Below are 27,106 nucleotides of genomic sequence, written 5' to 3'. Positions count from 1 at the left end.
CTCAACCACCATGCCCTCATAAATGCTGGAAAATGCTAGAAAAAAACACTGGTATAAATGCCAGACTTGTCTAAATGGTTTGTGGCTCTGGCTGTTGTACACTTGAGTTTATTGGTCTAAAAAACTAAAGGAATGCAAGAGACTTGCATTACGCATTTTAATTGTTGTTTGTACTTATTTTTTAACCGACTTAGTTATCAAAAATAAGAATAAACTGGTAAAAATAAGAATAAACAGCAGTATCCTGACCTGAAAGTTACTAAAGATGCTGTTTCCTATAATAGGAATAAGGAATATACTCTGGATGTGACACCAGTCTATCACAGGGCACCGCACATAAACACACCTTTCACACTCGGACCTTGGAGTAATTTAGCGTAAATCATTTTTATGAGGTAAAAAGAAACTCCAGAAAGCTGTGATGTGGCAATGCTACAGTACCTGCTGGGCCACAAAAACTTCAATTCTAAAAATCTATTCACAGCACCGTTTAATACGACTTTTCTTCGGTTAATATCAGCCTAGTCATGATGTTGTTTTTTACTCATAATGGTCTGTGCCATGTGTGAGTGTGTAGGTGTTCTGTTAGCAATCGAGGACGCGAGAGAGTGAGAGCGAGAGATAAAGTGAGAAAATGAATGTGCAAAGTGCAAAGACCACATAACTTTTTGTCTTTTTTTTTTTCTTCAAAGACTTAAATTAATGAATCAAGATTAAGAATGTCCTACTTATATAAACTACCTGCTTTTTTTTTGCACTACAGGACGTTCTCCGCTCGCTGTGGTCAAAGAGACGGCCATTAGCGCCTCATTATTTGGACATATCGCTACCACCGCTGTCAACTAACTCAGTTCACGCTTCCTTTTCTTTCCTACTTATACCACTGAGCCAAATTAAATTTTTTTGTTCTGTACTGAAGCGCTAACCTTTGGCCATGTAATTTTTATGTCACGGCATTTGCATTCTGAAAATTCTGAATATTTCTGTGTTATGAGGAACATTCATGGTTCAAATAAATAGAAAATTCAGTGTGCTGAAATTAGCACCGTGGGTCATTATTGGAAAAAAATCGAGCAATTTAAAAAAAAAAATAAAAATTTCTAGACACAAGTGGATAATGAAGCTTAAATATACAAAAAATAGTAATAACAAACCAATGAAGTCCAAGCTTTTAGGCGATAACCAAAAGCTTTAACACATGAATGCAGTTTGTGATTGCAGTCATTCAGCTGTGTGAAGAGAGGGAGTGAACACAAAGAGAGCACATGAGAAGGCAAAAAGATCAACTGTAGATAAACTAGCGAGTCAGATCCATAAAGATGCATGGTAGGGAGAGGATTAGGTTTAACTTAGCAGCTACTTAGGAATTAATAGGCATAATAAAACCACAAGGCCCAAAAGGCCTAGGACGTTATACTTCCTTTTATCCAATTTGTTCCATACAGTTTAATTACAGACTTGGTATTTAGAAATTTCATTATGATAATAAAAATGTCAAAACTCAAAATTATCTGTATCAGAAAACCGATCGTTCATCACTGGTGTATTTCAAACATGAATGTTGATGATGCTGAAGCCATCCATGATTCACTAATCAATTTCTGACCTTTCTTAAACTCATATGTGTGGAAGAAGGCAGTACGCACTTTACATTTACAGCATATGTGCTTGTTTGTTTTAATATAACAATGTTTTAATAAACAAGCAGGTGACGGGCATTCCCATGGGCCCAGCAACGTCATCTTGGTGGACCTGGGACTCAAGCTCACAACCTTCCACTTGGGGGTCCAACACGTTAACCACTATGCTACCACATCCCACAGTGAAAGACTTTCCACTGTGTGTGTTCAGCTACAATGTCATAAAACATTTAGTATAATTTTTGTATACATGTGGCTGAAACATGAATAGTCTTAATATGTTAATATGATTTAAAAAAACTGCTAAAGTTAAACCAATATCACTAATAAGAGCATGTGTTTGTCTCTACAGATGATTGAGGAAATGAAGCTAAATGATCTGGAACTGCTGAAAGTGCTGGAGCATCCCCTCAGGACTCCATGTCTAATCAGTGTCTGAAGTGCTTGATTGTTCTCTATTTGAATGATGAGCATGTTCCTTAGTTGCATGTTAAAGTAATTTATACCAGAATGAATAATTAGATGCTGATTAACCGTGTATGCTTTTAAAGGAATGTTAGGTTTTGACCAAGGATATGTAGACAGAGTTCAAGTTTACTCACACACTCATTTTCTACCTCTCAGGCATCATTGGGCATCAAGGCAGGATACACCCTGGATGGAGTGCCAACCCATCGCAGGGCACACACACTCTCATTCACTCACGCAATCACACACTAGGGACAATTTTCCAGAGATGCCAATCAACCTACCATGCATGTCTTTGGACCGGGGAGGAAACCAGAGTACCCAGAGGAAACCCCCGAGGCGGGAATCAAACCCCCAACCCTGGAGGTGTGAGGCAAACGTGCTAACCACTAAGCCACCGTGCCCCCTGAGTTCAAGTTTATAATTTAGCTTATTAGTTACTATGCAGTCACGGTGGTGCAGTGGGTAATGTTTGGGTTACTGTCTATGTGGTGTTGTCCCAAAGTTTGTATTTTATTGTCTCTATGTTCAGCTCTCTCATGCCTTTTCATGGCAGATTGCCACTGCTACATTGACCCCAGTTGTGAATGAGAGTGTGAACATCTGTACGCTTAATGCTCTGCGATGGACTGGCATCCCATCCAGGGTATATTCCTGATATAACCTTTGGATCCACCAAGATCCTTTGTTTGTAGGTAGAGTTGCAAAATTCCGGGAATTTTCAAGGCTGGAAACTTTCCATGGGAATTAACGGGAATATATGGGAATTAACAGGAATATATGGGAATTAACGGGAAGATATTTAAATAAACTGGGAATTTTTAAAAGATGCAGAGTTGCCCATAACAAGGAACTTAAATGTAGTTAAAAAAAAATTTGCAGGATAATTTTGTTTAAAACAACAAGATTTAAGGCAATTTAAGTTGACTTGTCTCCTGTATTCCTCGGTCACTTGCACACAGCACACTGCTTACTGGAAGGCCATTGAGGCCAAACCCCCTGCAGGTACTTGCATTCTTCTATAACATGCACAGTAACACTTTATATTAGGGTCATTTAACTAGTTGCTTATTAGCATGAATATTAATAGAATATTGGCTATTCATTAGTACTTATTAAGCACATATTAATGCCTTATTCTGCATTACCTTATTCTACATTCTTAATTGTACCCAATACCTAAACTTAATAACAACACCTTACTAACACTTATTAAGCAGTAAATTAGGAGTGTTACCACATTCACAGATAATTTGATGACCCTCCACACACACTCACTTCCCCTGAAATAAAAAATAAAAAAATCCTCCATATATCACTTAAGGGGGGAATTCACCTCCATTTTCCAGGCATTGACTACCACAGAAGCAGAGACCTAATAAGCTTGAGAAAAAATAAAAATAAAAATACATTTTAATTGGGACTTTTTTAGAAGGGCAAGGGTGGGGGATGCTTTCATTTTACAGCAATCATAGGGAAATATGTTTATTACAATTATTAAGTTTATTATGTTTATTACAAGCATAATAATGTTTATTATGCTTTTGTGTTACTCAATGAAAGAATCAGTTAAAGTTCTACTTACAATTAAATCAGTCAATAGGTCATTTTTAAAATTTGTATTGCCTTGCATGCATGTCTGCTTATGACCAAACAAAATGTTTATTTACGTTGATATAGTTTATATACATTTCCCTATATTTCCAAATAATTCCCATAAATTACTGTAAATTCCCGTAAATTTCCATAAATTCCTGTAAAGTTTCCAATTTTTAATATTCCCAAAATTCCCCAGATTAAGCTCCTGTGGAAAGTTTCCGGAAATTTACCGGAAATTTACCGGAAACTTTCCGGCCCTTTGCAACCCTATTTGTAGGACATCAAAGAAAGGGATTTCTTGTAAATCATAATCTAAGCAGCATGATAAAGGTCATAAGGATTGACGTCAGACGTCTAGAAAAGAAATCCAATCTGGCAGCTCCATCAGTATTTCCTATTTTCATAAAGCTGCATTATATCTCCTTATCCGAAGGTGGACAGCATGTTTCCCTAACATGATGAGTAAGAGCTGCATCTCCACCCACACTGTGAAATACTGGACAGTCCACAGGCACCTGCAATCAAACTCATAAAGCGCTGAAAAACACAGAACCTAAGGGTGGAGCACCAAGAAGATCAGCAGAAAGATATCTTTGTAATAAAGAAGGAAAGAGAATAAAGACTCGGTGAGACAACATGTTTATCTTCATGGAAAAGAAAGTCTGAATCATGCTGTCAAGACAATATATATATATATATATGGCTGCATGGTGTGCTTAATACTGGCACGTAGGCACACTTTAACAGAAGCACTGGGGTGGTGGGGGGTTACTTTGTTGGAAGAGTATCCTAGATGGTGTTTTACTGGATTTTCTTGGTCCTATTTATTGAATAATTCCAATTATAGTTAGTTTGTGATCCATACAACATACAACAATCATGACATCACAGTCACAGCCACAACCATCAGAATAACATCTGTTTTTTTCCCGTTTTTTTTTTTCGCTTCCTTGCTAGGAAGTCATATGATAAGGGATAAACTGGCTGGAGGGTGAGATCAAATTAGGGAGAAAATGTACGTAGCAGGTTTCAAGCCAGCTCTACTAAAAATTGAACAGCAATTCAAGCAAAATTGGAATATAGGAAGCTACAGCAAATAACATTCTAATACTGTCACATCACCACCCACGTCACATACATGTAACAGGCCAATGGCGTAAGTTTGATTTTGACATAATTTCATTGGTGGGGACATCATTTATTTGTCATTTGTGGGGATATAATTTATTTGACATTGGTGGGGACATAATTTATTTGTCATTTGTGGGGACAACATTCCCGTATTTTGTGCATAAAACTGTTGTTATAAGAATACTTTCTTACTCACATACCGGTAGCCTGAATAATCACGTTGCATATTGCTTCATACAACAGAATATAGCTGCAGCCTCCTACCTCAACACAGCGAGAAAGACAAAGCCAATCAAACAGCGACGTGGGTTAGAGAGGCAGGACTCGAAAAAGGCAAAGGCCAATCCTTTTAGAGAGGTGAGTTACAGAGGCGTGATTCATTGCAGGGGGTAGATCTGTTAACCGTTTGTGCTCCACAAGTTGCGCTATTTTTTACAGAACGCAGAACACTGATTCCTGGATAAATGTTAAATGAAATAAGTAAAAAAGCACAAGACACAGACACTATATATATATATATATATACATATATATAGGCTTGGTCGAATTATTGCTAGGGACAATTGAGTGTTCCCTGGATATTGGTAGGGACATGTCCCTACCGTCCCTACCCAAATCGACGCCCTTGTAACAGGCTTCACATCATCCAACCTGACAAGTATGATAAAGAGCCTTCCAAGAGCCAAGGTTAGCTACTACAGCGATACCTAATAATCCAATGTGCTAGAAAATATGATCCCTGTATGCTGAGTTCAAAAAGGTCTTTTGTAAATCACTGTACCTTGCCTTGACACAGAGCATCGACCTACTCACAGCCACCTTCTCACCCTAACTCACCTGCTAACACCGCAAAAAACAAAGCCATGAAAGAAATAGAAAAAGGTCATGGCCATCTCTTTCATATCTGGAGAAGATGTAGAGTGGGCTTTATCTCTGCATAGATTATCATGAACCTGAACCAAATCACGGCAAACTGCAGTTACCAACCTACTCTGATGACCTCAGATCTAAAAGAACCGTACGATCTGTCCTTGCAGCAAGGTGTAATGTTTAAATACGCATGGTCAAAAATGATAGCTCGACTTGTTTCCTGAAATACTTCCAGTCAAAAAAGTAGTCTTGAACACCAGCATATAGCAGAATGCAGCAAAGCTGGCAAAATATTGACTGTTCAGGGAAAAGCTTCCAAGAGAGGCTTGTGTCATATCTGACAGGACAACAGATGGTGGAGAGACGCTTCTCCTCAGTACGCCAGCTACAGGCAGCTAATTATTAATAGTCCTGCCAAATTTTGGCTGCTCATTCAAAAGGTGCTGTGAGGAAAGCCATCCCAATCTTTCATATATAATCAGAGCCCTTTATAACTGAAAGAATACCATACCCATTACATCTGTGGAATAACCGCTGAGCTGCCTATACCCCAACCTCATCTATATGATTAGCAGTCTAAACGTCCAATGTGCACATATTAGGATTCAGTTCACTGACAAAAAGCCAGCTGTAGTCTCAATATTGATAAAGCCTCTTACAATGCATAAAAATGTTTGATTTCTGCTGCACGTTTTTTTTCTGCATGTTGGCAAAGAAGCGTAAGTTCAAGTTTCATCAATGTGTCTGTAAATAACAGTGCTAGCATTTTTATTATTATTAGGTGGCAGTCAAGACTTAATGCACCACCATGATGCTTGGAAACAAGTGTTGGCAGAATTGTTCATGTTGGCACCGTCGATGCCTTTCCACTTTTGCTGATATCATAAACCGCTGTCAAGTGGATCCGTGAGAAAATGCAAGAGGTCCGAGGTTCTTCACAGAACGGCCAAATTATTCTGAGGTGATTATCTAGCTATGCTACTTTCAGAAAAACATAAATCAATTTGAATAAAACACTTTGGATAAACTCACCAATTGGTTTTGTACAGTATATTTTCAGCACTTTTCATTTTGGACATTTTCCATTATAATAGTGATCAAAATTTCACGCGGTGCTTTAAGTGGTATCGAAGGCAATGAAAATTGTTAGCTGAGTAGATATCATAACATTACTTCAGATGTTAGTTGGTAAATTTCAGGTGTTAAAATATAAACAGCATCTATTTAGCCTATCGTATTATAGATCGGAGGTTGTTCCTTTATACGTGTGTGGTTCATGCTGTAACTACAGCTTTTCACTTTCCAGCCAATTTAACCTGAACTACTAGCCAGGCGAGCAAGTAATCATGTGCTGCATGGGGCAGGCACCTGCCATCTGCAAAGATGCTTTCCATTCGGTAGTGATATGAAAATACAGATACCTGATAATAATACTAGGTACGTATGCATGAAGATTCTTCTCTGTTTTGGCACCGCAGTGACAGCATGAACGTCCCATTGATGTCAGAACTGCTGAGTCACTGTCTCTCTTACAACAACGGGTGCAGACCTAATCCTTCCTAATATAGTCACTTAGCACTATTTATATTCTTGTTTGTTTGTATATTTCCTCCCAACATTGTCTTAGACTCATACTTAGTCTGTAACATAGCAACCAGTATCGATGTATAGAGCCTTTCAACGAATACACTATTGTACAGACGGTACTGTACGTCGCTCTGGATAAGGGCGTCTGACAAATATCCCGATGGGAAATATAAATGCAAAACAGTTAGCTCATAGAAATCATTTATTTGCATTTGCGGATTCACTCAAATTCTGTTCGGTTCAGGTTTGTTCTGTCATGTTACTGAGCCTACTCAATGGGAAGATTAAACATTTTACAGCCATTTATTAAAAAAAAAAAAAAAAAAAAAAAAAAAAAAATTTGGGTCAGTGGTTGGGTTTTAACAGCCAATAAAAAAAGGAAATAGATCAGTTTTTGGCCACACGAACTTTAAGAAACCATCATTAAATGTATTTACTTTTTAATCTTGTCTAGACTTTCTACAAATATCATGTTGGCTAAACATTTAACTTCTTGCAGGTCTAAACATGCTGGCAAAATCATATTTAATTAATTAAGCTCACTAAATGCGTCTGGTTTTAGTGAAATTTTTGAGAATGATGCAAAACAGAAAAATCTAGTTTAAAATCATTAACGGGGCAGTGGTGGCTCAAGTGGTTAAGGCTCTGGGTTGTTGATTTGAGGATCGGGGTTCAAGGCCCAGCACTGCCAAGCTGCCACTGCTGGGTCCTTGAGCAAGGCCCTCAACCCTCCCTGCTCCAGGGGCGCTGTATCATAGCTGCCCCTGCACTCTGACCCCAACCTCCTCAGCTGGGTTATGTGAAGAAAAGAATTCCACTGTGCTGTAATGTATATGTGGCGATAATAAAGGCTTCTATGCCCCGTTCTATTCTATTCTATTAATAAAGGTTCAGGTAAATATAGCAGTCAGTAATTCTAAGCCCTGTCCAAGGCAATAAGGAAAACGTCTTGAGACTGGATATATATATATATATATATATATATATATATATATATATATTGTGGAAAATATTTAAATTTCACCAACTGAAGTCATACAACACTAGATTAAGTTGTATTATACAACTCTATGAAATAAAAAGATGAAGTATTTGAGCAGTTTGCAAAGAAGGGAACCCTGAACAAATGTGGTAAAAATGGCTAAATAATAAATGAATCTCTTTCTATACTTGGCACTGGGATGGCACTATTAATGTCAACTACTACTGGCTTGCAGTCCACTTGCACATAACAGAGGACCAAACACTATACCTGCAAATACAGGGGCTACAACAAGACTCACTCAGTCGCTCACTCGCTTTCGGTAACCACTTAATACACACCTAGGGGCAATTTCTCTGATCCAATCCACCTACCAAAGTGTTTGTAAGAGGTGGGAGGAAAGCGGAGAATGTGCAGGAAACCCACATGGGGAGAACATGCACAGAAACTTCACACAGTGACCTGAATTCAGAATCCAACCGTAAGGCAGCGGTACTACCTTCTACAGATATCGTTTTTATTCCAGAGGCAGAATTTAAAAAAAAAAAAACAAACAAAAAAAAAAACACGCTAATAAACTGCTTGAATGTTTGTACAGATATTTCACTGAAAACAATACTTGGGGTTTTGGGAGTTTGGAATTACTCATCAGTTATAGTAAGTCCCTTTATACTACTTGAATGCACACACATGCCGGTATTTTAATAAAATGATAGAGGTCATAAAACCCAAGTCTGCACTAAAGCTCTTGATCGTATTTACCAATTTTTTTTATTTATTTTTTTTATAACCAGAGGCCAATAAAATGGAACTTGCACTTGTTTTGTTGTGTCCATGTTCAGCGTTGATTTTCTAGGTCTAGGTAATTAATGGCTCATATGAAGGCAGGCACTCATTGATTCTGTAGTTTATTATAAGTATTTATATTTTTTTACCTAGACTAACAGAGCAATTAATTCAAAGAAAAGTCCCCAAAAACCTAAAACAATTCCATTTTTTTTCCACACAGATGTTTATATCCTTAAAGTAAATGATGATAACAAACCTATTTCTGCTCTCTGAGTCATTCAGTCCCACTCTGACAGCCAACAGCATCCTAATTAATTTATTATCAGACTTACGGCTATAAAATAATTCATTTGTACTCAATTATACTGAATGAAAATGTCTGATAAATCAGTTTCCATTCCACCTTCGGAAAGGAACACCGGTGTACTGGTGAAATGTGTTGAGCTCCTCAAAACACACAATTTTAGTCAGAGTAATACAGAATAACTTTTCCTTTCCCTCTATTAATATGAGCAAAGCAGTGGAAGGGCTTCGTAGCCACACGCAATCATGTCGCGGAGGATGAAAAAAGTAACAAAGTGACCCTGTTCCGTCACCGAGTATTTACAGAGCGGCAGCCTGAGGGCAGTCGAGCATATAGAGAAACGCAAGCTGTGCTCTTTGCACTTACTACAGAATGACGTAGAAACTTTCCTGACAGAATGTGAACTAATACAGTACTGGTTCACAGTTAAAACAAAACAAAAAAAAAAAAACCCACAACGATTACAACGGGTTCACCAATTAGACACAGCAATTAAAAGCAAATTTGCCAGTGATATTTCAGTGGCTGGTTAATATAATCATATTGAAGGTATTCACGTTTGCCTTATTCATAAATGGTGTTTCAGATTAGATTCCTTCAAGGAAATATAATAGGCCTACAATATCTCTTTGCAACACTGTACTCACTGAATGGTGTGTTGGAAAGAGAGATTTTGTTATGACAGGATTCTGATGGGCTCATTATGAGGGAACTTCAAATTACTCGTTCGCTCCAAATGATTCAGTTTCTTCTTCAGGCTTGAAACAATGCAATGGATTTTAAATCAAGTTGAAGCTGATTTTTTTCTTATTCACAGATAGATGTATTTTGTGCAATATCTAGTCTTTTCAGAGAGCAAATGAGAAATCAGTCATAATCTAGCCACAGGGGTTGCAAGCCAGTGATTTCTGTGCCAGTCCCAAGACCAGATAAATAGAAAGGGTTGCGTCAGGAAGGGCATCAAATTTAAACATGCGAGTGGTCTTGGTAGAAGGATGTTGGAGATGGAGCTGCCAGGTAAAAGAGGTCAAGAGGAAGGCCAAAAAGGAGATATATGGATGTGTTAAATGACGACAAAAAGGTAATCGGTGCGAGAGTAAAGGATGACAAGGATAGAGTTCGATGGAAACAGATGATTCGCTTGTGGTGACCCCTAACAGGAAAAGCCGAAAATAGAAGAAGAAATGAGAAATCAGTCATGGCTAAAGTGTTAGTACTTGATGTAAAGTACTTTCAACACTTTACCATGCTGGTATTCACTTATTTGTTTTAATGCATTTGTTCGGCATTCTTTTGGAGCTATACAGTATTTCATCACCAGTGACTACATTAATCTTTTGTTTCTTATTAAAAGACATTCTTTTAAAACCGCATGAATGTCTCGTGAATTGTGAGCACGGTGGCTTAAGTGACTAGACAAAAAAGCTGGAGAGCCAGTGACAGTAAACAATCGTGGGAGACTGTGAGCTCATGTACAGTATGAGGAAAAGGGCAGATAGCGCTTTTCTCAGAGTATGATACACTCCCCCGTGACAGAGCATTAGCAGCTAAAAAGATGAGGTAATCCAACTTCATGTGTTTCAGAGAAAGCATGTGTTAGCAGGGTTGTCGACTGTCATGTGATAGGAGAAAGCTGACTGGTGGGTGGGAACTGGCAGAACTGGCAATCTGAGGAAAACTGGAGGGGGGTGGGGTGGGGTTGGATTCAGCAAGACGTTGACAGTTTGTTTATGATCTGTGGTGTTTTTTTCTTTAGCTCACACAGAAAATATCGATACTATTATCGAACAATAATTATCTTCTCTCCAAAAATTGAATTAGTTATATTATTTATATGACGCTGAGTTTTATTGTGCTTAGTGTTTCTATGTTTTCAGAACCAGAATGAGTTCAGGGTTGTTGTTTTTTTTTCTCTGGCTGTTGAACAATCCCTTCTTTTTAAACCAAAACTAACGGATAATCAGCCACTCGCACCGTATAAATAAATGTTCCTCATCGAGTCTTAGATTAGATGTAACTGTTACTATTTTGAACAGAACAAACCCTGCTACTGAAGTTTTACTGCGCCTTCACAGCTTACCCTGTCTGTAAGGTTTAATGATCCTATGTGGTTCAGTGAATCACAGCAATTAAACATTTATGTCATGCTGTCATCTCTAACCACCAATTTAGCTAAAAGGGTGATGTGTCTTTCTTAAATGTATGTTGTTCCGAAAAAATTCCCATCAATACTTCTTCGCCTTTTTTGTGTTGAAAAAGTTAACGACCGGTTGTCTAATGAACACATCATCTAAAAAGTCTGAAATGGCCTGGCTGTCTGAAGCCGTCTGCCTCGTTCTCCGTATGTAACATCCGAGCAAGTACAAAGATAACACAGTGGGGTTCGTGACACATCCGGGCTTCTGTTGGCCAAGCAAGCGTGACGCCTTTCAGACACTGGAGGTCACTGAGTCATACTGGACTTTGCACACGATGAGAAGAGGAAAAGAGGATCGAGCTGGACATTATCCATTTTCATTGTATTGATATATGGACAGACGAAGTGACATTAAATCGGTACAAAAACTAATAACTTATAACAATTTATTCTCATCATTAACAAACAAACTTCTGTATAATTACTGTAACTCCACATTCATTTGCACCTGGAATTAATTATTTGCATTTCACTCTGAAAATGCGAAAGAAATCTAATCTAATCTAATAAAAGTAAATTTAAGAAAAAAAAGGAATCAAAAATATCAAAGGAATCAAAAATATCCTTAATCAAAAATATACTGTACAGCTAGTACCTGAGATACAAAGGAGATGTGTTCCGATGACCTTATCGTATGTAGAAAATACCGCAAGTCAAGCTATGACCTGGCCGACCCAGGAGTCTTAAAGAATAATGACCAGTATGGGGTAGTATACTGTAATTTGATAATAATATAAGTATATTTGGCTAATGCCGTCAAACAGAAAGTTTGTTTAGTAAATAATCCTACCTGCTATAAAAACTTTGCTAAAGCTACGTATCGAACGTACACTGAAGTATCGTTTCGTTTTGTACTCACCAAGATTCTGTCTGATGTCTGCATACTTGAACAACGTTAGGTTGTTGCTGGCTACATTAACTTAGTTGTTGGAAGATGAGGATGGCGATGGAGAGCAAAAAACAGAAAAATGGTACACTCTAACGCTGAGACAACTGCACTCGGTCGACCGCTAGAGAGACTGAGGCAAGGGATCTCAAAAAGTGTTTACGATTGCCTGAGTTGCAGAATGTCAAATATTTTTACAATTTTGTCGTATTGTTATTCATAAATCAAAACTATTGTAACTTGGAGAGTATGAAAATTTATCAGCACAGAAAAACCGCCATGTAATGTATGGAGTTAATTCACCAGCCTACGTGATGTGCTTACAGCCTTGCCGTCCTCATTTACATGAAGGGTTCTCATAAGTGCCCTCTATATGCATTAATGGAGAACCCCACATCAATGCGGACTTGACTGCGCTCTCTAACCCAAAGCCCTAGAGATTATTAGCTCTGAACAATCAGAGTGGATTGGAGAGCAGGGAGCAACAAGGCGATTGCAGCAACGTTCGCTGTGCTTACTGTGGTTAATTTGGCATCGATTGTAAAAGAAGGAAAAACTACGTTGTTTTTATTCATTTGGGAGATTTCAGAATTTCTTTTCTTTTTTTTTTTACAGCCAATACTAATCAGAATTAACCATCTGCCTAAGTCAGCTCCCCCTTTACCCCAACCACAAGAAATAAAGTGACTTCTTTCCTGCTCGCTCAGCCTTTCGCCTGACTGTAAGTGAAAGTGCATCTAGCAGCATTTTTATCATTTAATATATATCCTTTTAGCATAGTCGTTTGTGTGATAATGACTTCTGCATGAAAGGACTGAGAATTGTGGTGGCACTACGACTGAGATAACTATGCTCTCCCTCTAATACTCTAAAAAAGAGAACAAACTGTATTTCTGTCTAACACTTTTGGATGACAAAATGTCAAGCGTGCCAATGCATTACCGCTAAAAATTGCATCGCTAAAGGAATAATAAGATATTTGTTGCTAGTTGATTGTATATAGTCAAGGCCCTATTCATTAGTTCAGATGGAAGTAGACAATTTTATCACAATTTTACCTTACTCTAAAGCTTTTTGCGTGTTCTGTAACACTAGCAAGCTCTGTGTCAAACTATATAAAACTATATTTATAGCTTTAGTATAACAAATTTTGAAACCTATAATTCACCAACTTTACTTAATTGTCTGAAAAATAAAAAGCAGCTAAACCCTTATTCTGGATGGATTATTTTTCCATCATGTGCTGAGGTAATATAAGTATTATCTAGGAATCTCTGGGATTCTTTGTCGCATCCAAATGTGTCGTGTCAGTCATTTTTTATAGACTCTTCCTACCCATGTCTGAAATGAATACGCCCACTGATCAGCCATAACACTAAAACTACCTGCCTAATATATAAATTAGGTCTCCTTGTGCTGCCAAAACTGCTCTGAACCTTCGAGGCAAGGACTCTACAAGACCTCTGATGATGTGCTGTGGGTCTGGCGCTAAGACCTTAGCAGCAGTTCCTTTATGTTCTGAAAGTTGTGAAGTAGGCCCCAAAGGATAAGACTTGTTTGCCCGGCACATCCCATAGATTGAATTGAGATCTGGGGAAATTGGAGGCCAAGTCAACACCCTGAACTCTTTGTCATATTCCACAAAACATTACCAATTTTTGCAGTGTGTCAGAGCGCATTAATCTGCTGAAAGCTTCACTGCTATTAGGAAATATTGTTGTCATGAAGGGGTGTACTTGGTCTGTAAGGTAGGTGGTCAAATTAACATCCACATGAATGCCAGGACCCAATGTTTCGAAGCATAACTTTGCAAAGATATACTGTAGAGCATAACGCCTCTGCTGGTTTGCCTTCTTCACACAGTGCATCCTGGTGCTGTCTCCAAGTGGTTGATGTACATGTACCCGGCTATCCACACGATTTAAAAGAAAACGTGATTCATCAGACCAGGCCACGTTCTTCTATAGCACCGTGGTCCAGTTCTGATTCTCATATGCCCACTGTATGCAATTTGGTGGGGTACAGGGGTCAGCTACGGCACTATGACTGCTCTGCAGCTACACATCACTATACACACCATGCTGTGTATCATAGCCAGCATTACATCTTGAAGCAATTTGTGCTACAGTATCCCTGTGCGTATCATAAAACCGTCTGTGCACATGACTGTGTCTCTGGTTCCCTGGATGTCCTTCACGTATTTTAGGTACTAACCACTGCATACAAGGAACACCCCATGAGACCTGCTGTTTTGGAGATGCTCTGACCCAGTGATCAAGCCATCACGATGTGGCCTTTGTCAAATTGACTCTGGTCCTAATGCTTTCCTCTTTTCTTGCTTCCAACACATCAACATTGAGAACTAAAGAGATTCTTAATATTATTCACGTCACCTGTCAGAGAGTTTAATGTTATGGCTGGTCGGTGTAAATGGACCTGTATAAATAGCCTAGGTAATATAAATCCTGTCTGAAGTGCCATGTTGGTAAATATTCTGTTCTAACCCACTATAATGGAAGGTTTATTCTGGGATTTTTCAGTATGGAGACACTCCATGAAGCACTCATTATCGTCTTCTATTGCCTTCTGCCAAAAAACAAAACAAAACCATTAACTGGAAGAGAGACAGAACAATAAAATAGATGATACTCTGTGAAAACACACAGAACACTTGTGAGAACACTTCCTGGGGTTTTAGGTAAGTTATTGCAGTAAAACACAGATATACAGTAGCTAACATACCTGTTATGGTCAAGCAACCTACTGATAATAATACACAACTTGTGCTAATGTTCTATCTTATAATAAAGGCTTGTGTTAATATAAGACACAACTTGATTTATGCAGCGATAACTTATCCTGTGTACGTACATCGATCGTAATTATTACAGACGAGCTCCGCTAAAAGGCGTATCTCAAAAATTGTCTATGCTCTCTAAATAGATCGTTTATTCCATTCTTATTATATGCATTATTGTAATCCAAGTTAACTCTGGCATTTTCTATAATTTATCACGTGCTTGGCAAAAAGTTTCCCTGGTCGTCCTTCTTGTTTTATAATTCAGACCGCAAGTTGTTATTAGTTGTTGTGTTACAGGCTAGAAAATGATGGAAGCCCATTAATAACATTAAAGCCAATGAGGAAGAAAAAAAAGATAGAAATGTAGAGTCTTTACTAATTGAACTTGTCATTGAGTAACATTAGGGCTACATTTTACAAGGAAGGAAAATCAATGTATGTATGGCTTTGGTCCGCGTGATCGTTTGCAGTTTCCGTTTCTGTCGATGGGACAGACAAAATGACTGCGAACTTTATTGGGAATAGAAAATAGCTAAAGATGAAGGTTAATTAGACATTGCGACACATCCACACTAGCATGAGAATGAGTAATGCTTGGAGTTTGTGACTTTTCAGTCAGTTACAGTTAAAGGCGAGCCAACGTAAAAGACTTTTTCAGATATTTTTATTGGCTTAGTTAACCGTTAATAAGGTCAAGAACACTGCGAAACTGGATTATACAGTATATATACCGAAATGTAAAGACTATACAAACGTAATGAGTTATTAGTGGCAATTACGTTCATTAGAAAATACTGATCTGTGGTGACTTATTTTTAAAAGCACGCTCTTCCATGTTCTTAATTTAAACCCTGTTCATATTTTGAGAGTAAAGACAATAATCGCTTTATCTTTGTCGGCAGCACAGACAAGCGAAGTTAAGTCAGACGATGATGTTTTGTTGTTCGGCTCTGCAGTCAGACAGCAAGTTATTAAGGTGTGGCAGGTTATAACGGATACTAAACAGGTGAAAAGGTAACGCATTTTACGAAATACCACACTTTCTTTTTGTCTACCGTAAAGCTCCAGACAATACGTCATCCAACAGACAGTTAAATCATCTGACTTGACAGCTACTGTGATAGTTCGGATATATCTAATCTATCTATAGTTCTGAGGACGGATAAGGATTCACAGATCAACAGCAGGACAAATTCACCGAGGTATAAGTAGGGTTGCAAAATTCTGGGAATTTTCAAGGCTGGAAACTTTCCATGGGAATTAACGGGAATATATGGAAATAAACTGGGAATTTTAAAACAAAATCTTGCAGCATAATTTTGTTTAAAACAACAAGATTTAATGAAATTTAAGTTGTACCCTGTATTCTTCGGTCACTTGCACACAGCACACTGCTTACTGGAAGGCCATTGAGGCCACACCCCCTGCATGTACTTGCATTTTTCCATAACCTGCACAATAACACTTTATTTTAGTAATTTATCTAGTGGCTTATTAGCATGAATATTAATAGAATATTGGCTATTCATTAGTACTTATTAAGCACATATTAATGCCTTATTCTGCATTACCTTATTCTACATTCTTAATTGTACCCAATACCTAAACTTAATAACAACACATTACTAACTCTTAATAAGCAGTAAATTATTAGTGTTACCACATGCACGGATAATTTGATGACCCTCCACACACACTCACTTGAGAAAAAAAGGCTCCATTTTACATTTTGATTGGGACTTTTTTAGAAGGGCAAGGGGTAGGGATGCTTTCATTTTACAGCAATCATAGGGAAATATGTTTATTACAATTATTAAGTTTTTTATGTTTATTACAAGCATAATAATCTTTATTATGATTTTGTGTTACTCAGTGAAATAATCAATTAAAGTTCTACTTACAGTCAATAGGTCATTTTTTAAATTTGTATTAACTTGCATGCATGTCTGCTTATGACCAAACAAAATGTTTTTTTATGTTTGTATATGATATAGTTTATATAAAATTCCCTATATTCCCATAAATTCCTGTAAATTCCCATACATTTCCATAAATTCCCATAAAGTTTCCAATTTGGAATATTTCCAAAATTCCCCAGATTAAGTTCCCGTGGAAAGTTTCCGGAAATTTACCGGAAACTTTCCGCCCCTTTGCAACCCTAGGTATAAATTTGCAGAAGATGTGCAGGACATAGGATGTTGTTTGAAACAGGCAAATAATGACAACCGTTACATTAATACATATGCTAATATATCTCCAGTTAATACATCACAGGTGTAATGAAAAGCCATTATCTGTATCTGTTTAGTACTCAAAACATTCGTATCGTATACACTACTTTACCTTTAACGCATGTGCAAAGTTTTGTTTGTCTTATTTTCTGATATTATCATCAAATCAGAAGTGTTACCCACAAAACAAAACTACTGTACAACAACCACTGAAACCTCCAGCTATTATCCCTATCTATATTCATATTCATTTACAGTAGGGCCACATTATCTGTTCAACCCAGATAATGTATTTGTATATGGTTGCATCCTTTGGTTACACTAATGATAGCGCTCTTCATCCACTGCAGGTCTGTAGCATCTAAAGACACTTTCATTGATCTGAATAATGGTCTCAAAGGTAGTTGCACAGCAATGCCAAACCAAGAAAAATCAAACAAGCTCCCCAGGACTGCTTAGGATAATGTTTAGACATAAAAAACATGTGCTATTGAAACTACTTTATTAGACCTATATGTCCAATTTTTAATTATTTTTAAATACTGAACCTGAATTTAGATAGTAGAGATGCTGCATCCTACATTATAGACCTTAAAGGTGTTAGAAATTCAAGATAAACATCTTGGAACACAACAAAAATCAGACAGTCTTGGATTTAATCTCATTTAATCCACACTATTCATATCACAAAGGCTTCTGTAAAAAAAAAACAAAAAAACTTGCATATCCAAATCCAAAACTTTTTTTTTCCAGTATCTGCTTTTTGTATGATGCTTCGACATGAGAATTCTGGCCAGTGTCATCATCACTGTGTTTATGTACTTTATTTAGAGAGTGCAGTAATCCACTCCTCCTCCATCAGATGCGCAGTGGAGATCATCATGACATGCCGCAACACGCTGGGCTACGACAGCTGCGACGTCACAAACACAAGCTCATCAATGGATAGTGCAAACTGTCTGCCACATCACTGACACCAGCCTTCAAACCATGAAGGCCATTTGCAAATAAATACAGTACTGTGCAAAAGTTTTAGGCAGGTGTGAAAAAATGCTGTAAACAAAGAATGCTTTCAGAAATATAAATAATGAGTGTTTATTTCTGTCAATTTACAAAATGCAAAGTGAGCAAACAAAAGAAAAATCTAAATCAAATCAATATTTGGTGTTACTACCTTTTGCCTTCAAACCAGCATGAAGTGATGGCACGACCCCCACAGAGCACTGATCTCAACATCATTACATGATGCTGGGATTACATGAAGAGACAGAAGGATGTAAGAAAGCCGACATCCACAGAAGATCTGTGGTTAGTTCTCCAAGATGTTTGGAACAACCTACCAGCCGAGTTCCTTCAAAAACTGTATGCAAGTGTACCTAGAAGAATTGCTGCTGTTCTGAAGGCAAAGGGAGGTCACACCAAATATTCATTTGATTTAGATTTCTCTTTTGTTCATTCACTGCATTTTGTTCATTTATGAAAATAAATGTTTTTTAAAGCATTCTTTGTTTACAGCATTTTTTCACACCTGCCTAAAACGTTTGCACAGTATGCCAAGAGTATCTTGAAGGACAACACCCACCCAACTAACTCATCACCGGTCATCCTGCCTTCTTAATATTAATAATATTTCTATCTGTTATACTGCAGAGCTTCACTAAATAACATTTTGTTCTTCTGTACCCTTGTATGCTCCTCAATGACAGCCTGTAGTCTTACTGACAGTTATAAATTTAGGCTACTGATTTAGGTAAGGACAGCACAACAATGACTATCCTGCACTTTCACTCTTACTGTCAGCACATATATATTTTGCCTTCTCAAAGGCAAAAGCAGTCTCTCTATGGCACGTAGGTCCTCCAACAAACCTGTCAGTAGTCAGTACTTAGATGAAAAAATAGAATTCGCAGCATCATTACAGTTTCAGCCAAGGCTTGGCTGGGCCGGACTGGACAGTCAGTCAAGCCAGGAAAATTCCTACGCACTCTGTGGGTTCACGCTCAACCTACCTCAGACAACAACTTGCAAATGGGCTACTCACAGCAAGACTACTATGTGATAAGGAAACAAAAGGTAACTAACTAGATAGGTGAAATATTGTTGAAAAATTGCATTCGTTTCAAAAACACTAACAGGGAAATGCCGGCTAAATACAGTACCAGGCTCCATTTTTGTCAAAGTGACCACCTTAAACCTTCCTGCTGGTGATAGGACAGTTTTAAATAATGAGGACGCAAATTTGTGACTACAGATGTGTGGCATTGGCAGGAAATTCCGTAGCACTTTCGATGTTGTCCGAGATATAACAGGAACCATCGCTGAGACTGGTTCATCAGACATTATTCAGAAGACATTCAGATGTTTCCACTAAATCTGGAACCTTTCCACCACTGACTTCCTATATATTCAAACCAAGCAGTCCCCTCTCATCTTTACAAGGTCTTTTGCAATTTTCATCTGGATTGTTTTGTAATTTACTGCTCTGGATATGTGACTTGTTTCACAATTGTTTGCTGATTTGGATTTGATAATGAAGCTCATTCCTTTTGGTTCTGCCTATTTTCCACTCCAACACTCCCTCACTCAGATATTCTGACAAAAGAACTTAAAAGGTTCCTGAAACTAACTCCGAGAAACTAAACTCAACCCAATCGTTGCCACCACTTGGAACATCAGCCACTACGGAGACCTTGATTTCTGTTTATCTACTTTATCAAGCATAGTCATATGAAAGGCTGTAAAACCTGTGGCCTTTATTTCATTTCTGTTTGACCTGAGCATAGATGTAACTCTCTTGTTTACTTTATACCTACATTTGGATTTCTTCAGCAAGGTTTCTCCCAGGAGGATGAGCTACAATAAGCAGTGTAGGAGATACCACCTGCATCCATGAAGACATTAGTAATATTTTCTGGAACAAGCAGCTATGGAGCAGCCTGGTGCTGGGAAGCTTGCTGGCAACCTGCAGGGAGTCAGCCGTGGCTGCCATAGCTGTCTACTAACCTTGATTAATGTGTCCCTACACTGGGCAAGATCATCCTGCAGTTGTTCCAGCTCTTAAGCCGATGTCCTGAGCATGCTCAGTGCATTCTTAAAGACTAAAAAAATCAAAACTGACTTTTTAAACCTTTGGTTAAAATCTTTGTTCATAATTAACATCGTTCATGTACTAACATAAAAAAGACAATTAAACTTATACGTTATATCCCAACGTGCAACTTCTAAACGTCTTTTGATTTTTGACTCGTGTACAAGACTAAAAGTAAATAAAAGTAAATAAGTGTCATGTCATGATTCACCTCTTTTAACCCCAGCTATAAAACAAGAGTCGCAATATCTTCTCCCTAACAGAGCTATTAACTTTGTACCGTAGTGAAATGGACGTTAGCATAATCAATATAGTTTGTTATCTGATATTGTATCTGGTGCTCCTGCGCCACACTTGGAATCGAATATTGAAATACAATTTCCTCCCTTCTCGTATTTGGGCTAACCAGATTTTTAAAAAATGCTAGAACTTTTGGATGACACACATGCAAAAGAAACAGAAAAAACTCATTGTTTCCCAGTCCGGTACATATAGCTAAGAAGGTGAGAAGGCTTCTTACACACGCTTTTATGTGCTGTCTCTTTTTTCCCCCTTGTGTCCAAGAACACTGTAAAGTGCATCCATATCCATTAAAATCCACTCCCACTTTCCTTCACTTTCACTAAACCAGTTAGCGAATGTAGTTTAGAGGCAGTACTTAGTAACCCATTATTGCTGTTGCAGATTTTCAGGTGTTGATGCACAGATATTTTCAGGTTTGAAACTAACGTCAAACCTGTTATTAAAAAAATATTTAAGATGCATGTGATTCATCTTGATGAGTACAAAAACAATCTACACACGAACCAATTATTAATGTACTCTCGGTGTTTAAAGTGCATTATGGTTTGGCTATGTTCCAGCAGACTGTAGCAATCATTCATAGGTTATATTAATATATTAATATATTAATATCATGCTGCTTTTTTCCTCTTTATGGTAGGTGTGTCTCGTTTTATTCGTTGCAATCTGAATGTGATCCACGATACACTTGTAGGATGATGTGTGACACAATAAATCAGAGATTAACATGCAAAAATCACCCACTCAATTGTTTTCACTGTGCAAGATCAGAACATTAGCTTGTACCGAGCTAGCAATCTAATGCTAGTCTGCTTGCTAAACACAAGTGCTTACTTGAACGAGGAAGCCTTCTCTCTACACTGCTCGTGTAGTTCCTCAGAGTGAGATTACCTGCAGTCCACGGCACTCGGCATATATATCAGGGAGAGGGATTATTGTACAGTAGCTCAAAGAAAACTGAAGTGCAGCCTGTTTTAGAATTAAATCTAGAGATATCTATCGTATGCAAATGAGTCCTGCTGCTAATCTTACGCTTATGATGTCAGCTACATGTAAGGATCAATGACAGGGAGTGAAAATTGTGAGTTTAAACCGCTGCTCTCTTCTTCTTGTTAATTCCAGTGACATTATTTATTTAATTGATTTTATCGATGCACTGGAGATGTATTCTATATGTAAACTGCATGTGATAAGGATAATAATGAGATACGTTAATCATAGCAGTGTGAATTCTTAAATTCTATGATTGATGTAATGTTTAAGACAGGAACAGTGTGTTTTACTTCACAGAAAGGCTCGCTGACATTCCGTGTACTACAGAAAGAGCACTGACTTTGGGAAAAGAAATTACTTCCCCAAAATATTTTCATCTCTCTTGTTCGTCGAACAACGTATACATCCTTATCAGTGGCACGGAGTCTTTCCCGACGAGTCTTTTGATTACAGATATGCCTTTTTTCTCTACAGATATAGATGACCTTGCCTACTTGATCTCTGTAACAGTGGTGATGATTCCTGAATTGTTGTAGATAAAAAAAAAAAAAAAAACCTGTTGTCTACACCTCCCTCTTGTTGCTTCTAAAAGATAAAGTGAAATAGAAATTCAAACTAATTTTTCTCTCGTAACAAATGAGACAAAACAAACGTGAAGCCCTATCCAGATGCTATACAACTTGCTCATTCGCTGTGTGAGGAAATCTTATGTATCTAGCATTGTTTTTGACATCTTTAGACAAACTCACTGTTTTTACTACCATATTTACACAGTCATATAAAAAACATTTTGGTGAAATATATTTATTCTTAAATTAAGCCGTCAGAATAAGACTTTTCCCCTTTTTTCTGTCATATTTGGCCAGAATTCAGCCACAGACTAATTTGACAGGGTTTTTTTCCGAAACCCTCGCCTATACTATACATCAGTGGCTATTGAGATGATATAAAGGTTCCACTAAATCAATTTCAGTGGAAATCATGCCAATAAATCACTAATAAGTGATTAAAACACTTCTTTAAGTGTTTTAATCACTAATAAGTGATTAAAACACTTCTTTAAGTGTTTAAAACCAAAACTACATGTATTTAATGCTAGTTTAACAACAACGTATACAATTTAGTGGTCATAAATGCGTTATAATAGTGAATGTGAATATCTTTTCTAGCCTGGAAGGAACAACAGGGATGTGTTTGGATTCCGCAGCAGGAAAGTGTATCTAAATCTACACAAGAATGGTTTATTTTTTAAAAGAATCAACTGTATTTAGTCTATGAAATCCCTATGAAAGTTTTCCCTATAGTGTTTAGCTAGCTAGCTAAGAATAATTTGCTAGCTCAATGTCATCAGCTTTGGCACCTTAACAAACAATGTGGAGACATTGAAGAAGCTACTGGTTTCCCCACACAGTGCATTATACAGAAAGAAATAAAAATAAACACTAATTAACTAATTAAGATGTTGAGCCACCACGAGCCACCAGAACGACTGCAATGCACTGTGGCACTGGTTGTAAACGTCTCTGGAACTTTAGCAATGAGACGCAATTTTTTCCAAAATTTATTTAATCAATTTGTGTCATGATTAAGATGTTGAGTGTTTAACAAAGAATACGCTGCCAGAACTATGCAAACCTAAAAGAAACCATTCATTTCTGTAAAACTAAAGGAGTGTAAAAAAAAAACAAAAAAAAAACACTGCAGTATCCTTGCTATAATTATTAATTTTTCATGTTGTGCTTGATGTCTATGTTATTTTTTACCAAAAAGATTTTTTTCACCAACTGTTCACACAAGCTTCACTGTAACACATTTTCCTCCTCTTCATTTAATTTATTTGTCAGACCTTAAATAACTGTAGTTTATTGGCTCACTAACACAGAGGCTGCTTAAATTGGGGCGTGATTCATTTAAATTAGATACTATACAGCATCTGGTATGTGTACGACATAAATTCCCAATGGTGGGTTGGAGTTTGCGTCCACAAAGCTGAAGCTGATTCATCGTTCGCACTTAAATTACAGTCGTTAAACAATTTCGTGTTTCGTTATTAAGATGCAGGTCTGTTCGGACGTCAATCTGTGCATAACTTGTGTCCCTTTCCGGATGTGGAGTCTGAGACAACAGAGAGTCTGTGCAATCTAACAAAACAGAGCACATCTTTCCATCTGCTCCATCACAAATGTGCCATAAAGATAAATTCATCTTCACAGGAAGAGACAGAGTTCAATATAATGCTCGCTGTACCATATTTTTGACTCAACCTTGTTAGTTTCCATTTCAGAGATGAAGGATCTAGACGAAGGTTAGTGTTTTGCATCTGGAAAAGCCCATGGTCAGGCAGAGGCACTTCTATCAGAGCTAATTAAAAGCCCAACAAGGAGCTTAATGGAACTTAGAGAATTACATCACCAAGCTGACTCATCCCTAAAGCTCTGGGGCAAGAGAGCACATAACTACTTAGCACCTCCCATGCTATTAAATTAAATTATCTGATGCTGGTTAAAAATAATCATGAGCAAATTCACTGCAAATATTTGTGCACTGTAAAGCTAAGTGCTTTTATAATCCTAATGACAAATCTGATAATAGTTTGATAATAGTTTGCTAGCACAAATACGATGGCTTTGATAGGAGAAAGATAAGAAAAAATATAGAGAGCGAGAGAAAGGTGTAGTGGAGAAAACAAACACTGGACTGAAGTTACAGAATGAAATGAAGCTATATTTTTTAATTAAACTGGGAAACAATCAGCTTCATGATATCTGCAGTGCCATTACATAATTTCTGTCTGCTTATCTAGCTTTCTATCTGTCTTCCCAACCATCCTTCCATTCTAATCTATATATTGCATACGAGCATTTTATGATCTTATGATGTTTCGTTAAAACAACGACATGATGCGTAATGAATGCACACGGTAACTTATTATTATTTATTGTCAGATTTTAACATGACAATTTAGTGCAGGTCATGAAAAGAGAGAACATCAGCAAACTTTTTTTTTTTTTTACAAGAGAAACATATACTCAGCTTTACCTGATCTTACATAACACAAGGCAGTTTTTTTTCCCAACTTGTTAAACTGATTGATGGCTAAATTGCAATGAATTAGCTAGCTAGCTGCAATATATATGGAGTGTCGTTTAGATTACACCATATTATTCTACCTCGTTCTGAGCATGTTTTATTTATTTATTTTTTTACTCTCCCTTTCAGACTCACAGCAATGCAAAATAATCTGCTGTGCAGCATTTCGCTTCATCTTCAAAGCTACCTGCGTTCTCCAGTCAAACAACAGTAACCAAGCATTGTGTTGCGAGGCAATAGTTGGGCGTTACCAACTCATTCAATGAAAGGGGGTTTTATTTTTATTTCATGTATTTTGGAAAACTCACAGTCAATTTGAACAATGAATCATGTAATGTTAGAAAAGAAAATACACCAACAGATGTTTTAGTGTATGGTTAAAATATTAAGGAGTTGTAATTCCTAGTGTTGATTATCTGAGACGTTACCATCCACCCCCATCCTTCTGGAAACTACGCCCCTGGCTATACAGCACAGTTACATTGATCTATGACAGAGACTCTGTTCAGCAATTCAGTGATCTTGGAGATAAGAAAGAAAGTATCAGAGTGTTAACAGTTATTAAAGCTTGCATGTTAATTAGTTTAATGACTCACTGATTAATATGGAAGTCACTAAGGGTGGATTTTTCAATTAAGCTAACATTAAGCTATTTAATGAATCACCTAATCAAAACCTATCATATAGCATCAGCATTCAGCATCCTGTCAGATCAGGACAACAGTAATTCATCTTTAATGTCCTCAATTACAAACTTAAACAGGGTTTTATTATTCAGCAGGACTGGAAATCCTCAACATGGTCACGACTACATTTCTATTATTAACAGCTGCAACATAGAGTCGTGTTAAGAAACCCCACGTAGCTACGTGATTAGCAACGGATTGTTCCCGCCCAAATTCCCTGGATTGTGATTGGCTGCTGACCGCGCGTGCCGCGAGTGGACAGCAGCTCAACTGTCACCTAAATCACCGTGTGCACGCGACATCGGAGAAGCATTAGCCAGGTAGCTATTTAAACGTAAACAAACACACACACACACACACACACACACGTTAAATAACCTGTCAGGACCCGTTTTAATAAAACTACAGACGCTCTTTGGTTCTAACAAGCTGAACTGAAGTATTATACTTCCATTTATTTAAAAAAAAAACGTTAGATAAAGAGATAAATTAAAGCTGTGGTCTAGTTTTTAAAATGTCAATCTAACGGGATTATTCAGAGAAATGGACCGAAAACGCTCTAAAAACTACAGAGAAAACGTGTTTTTATGTAGAACATATAAATATAAACATCGTTAAAAATAAACTCGATGATGAATTTGTTTTATTGTTGTTTTTTTTCTTTCAGAGACTGTCATAAATCACTTCAACACCCCAGTATGAATTTAAGCGACCTAGCTTAGCTCTATGGACTTAGCCAGTGGGATATGAATGCAGCCTGTGTGTGTGTGTGTGTGTGTGTGTGTGTGAGAGAGAGAGAGAGAGAGAGAGAGAGAGAGAGAGAGAGAGAAATAAACGCACCGTTCAAACAGGTCCGCTCGTGCACCTTGCACTGGACTCTCCATCCATCATGCAAGGTTACATCTTTTTTTCTTTAATCTAACGCAAAACGACGCTGTGCACCATATTTTCTTTGCACAAAGTGAAGAAGTGAAAAATGCGCATTGCTTTTAAAAATCTTACCTGCGCTGCCAAGGAAAAGAAACACGAAGATGATCTCCTTGGTCAGAAACATTGCCATCACTCGGTTTTCCCTCATGCAGCTATAACTAAATAATCCGTATGAATTCAACGTGGACTCTGAGTTATTAATTGCTGAATGAAATGGATGCTAAATAACGAGGTTTTTTTCTTTTCTTTATAGCAGTGTTGCGGTTTAAAATAACACGCCCGTGTGTCAACGATGGAGAAGTAAGCGCGCGTGCATACAGGCTGCTTTCGTAGCGCGCACACACACGCACGCACACACACACGCACGCACACACACACACACACACACACACAGAATCCATCCGCCCAATCATTCATCCGTTGGGAAGCTTGGGAAACTGTGCGCGAGCCCCCCCTTCAGAAGGGCTCCATCCCCAAACAACCCCATGTTCCCTTCACTACTACACTACAGAGAGTAAGGAATAATGGCTGC

The 27,106-nt window shown here is 37.7% G+C and overlaps 1 protein-coding gene across 3 annotated transcripts in view; it reads right to left on the bottom strand.

Annotated features, from left to right (window-relative positions):
- The window catches only part of ncam1b (neural cell adhesion molecule 1b), a 99,161-nt gene extending 72,262 nt beyond the window's left edge, over positions 1-26,899 (bottom strand). For all 3 annotated transcript variants that reach the window (XM_060888406.1, XM_060888407.1, XM_060888408.1), the window contains exon 1: positions 26,647-26,899. In XM_060888406.1, coding sequence (XP_060744389.1) covers positions 26,647-26,722 — 76 coding nt within the window. In that variant the 5' untranslated portion in view covers positions 26,723-26,899. The remainder of the gene's footprint in view (positions 1-26,646) is intronic.
- Positions 26,900-27,106: the final 207 nt, after the last annotated feature.

The sequence above is a fragment of the Tachysurus vachellii genome, chromosome 15 (assembly GCF_030014155.1).
Source record: "Tachysurus vachellii isolate PV-2020 chromosome 15, HZAU_Pvac_v1, whole genome shotgun sequence".
In the NCBI taxonomy this organism is placed as follows: domain Eukaryota; kingdom Metazoa; phylum Chordata; class Actinopteri; order Siluriformes; family Bagridae; genus Tachysurus; species Tachysurus vachellii.
The sequence above is the reverse complement of the archived record's forward strand: the minus strand, read 5'-3'. Positions and strand labels throughout refer to the sequence as shown.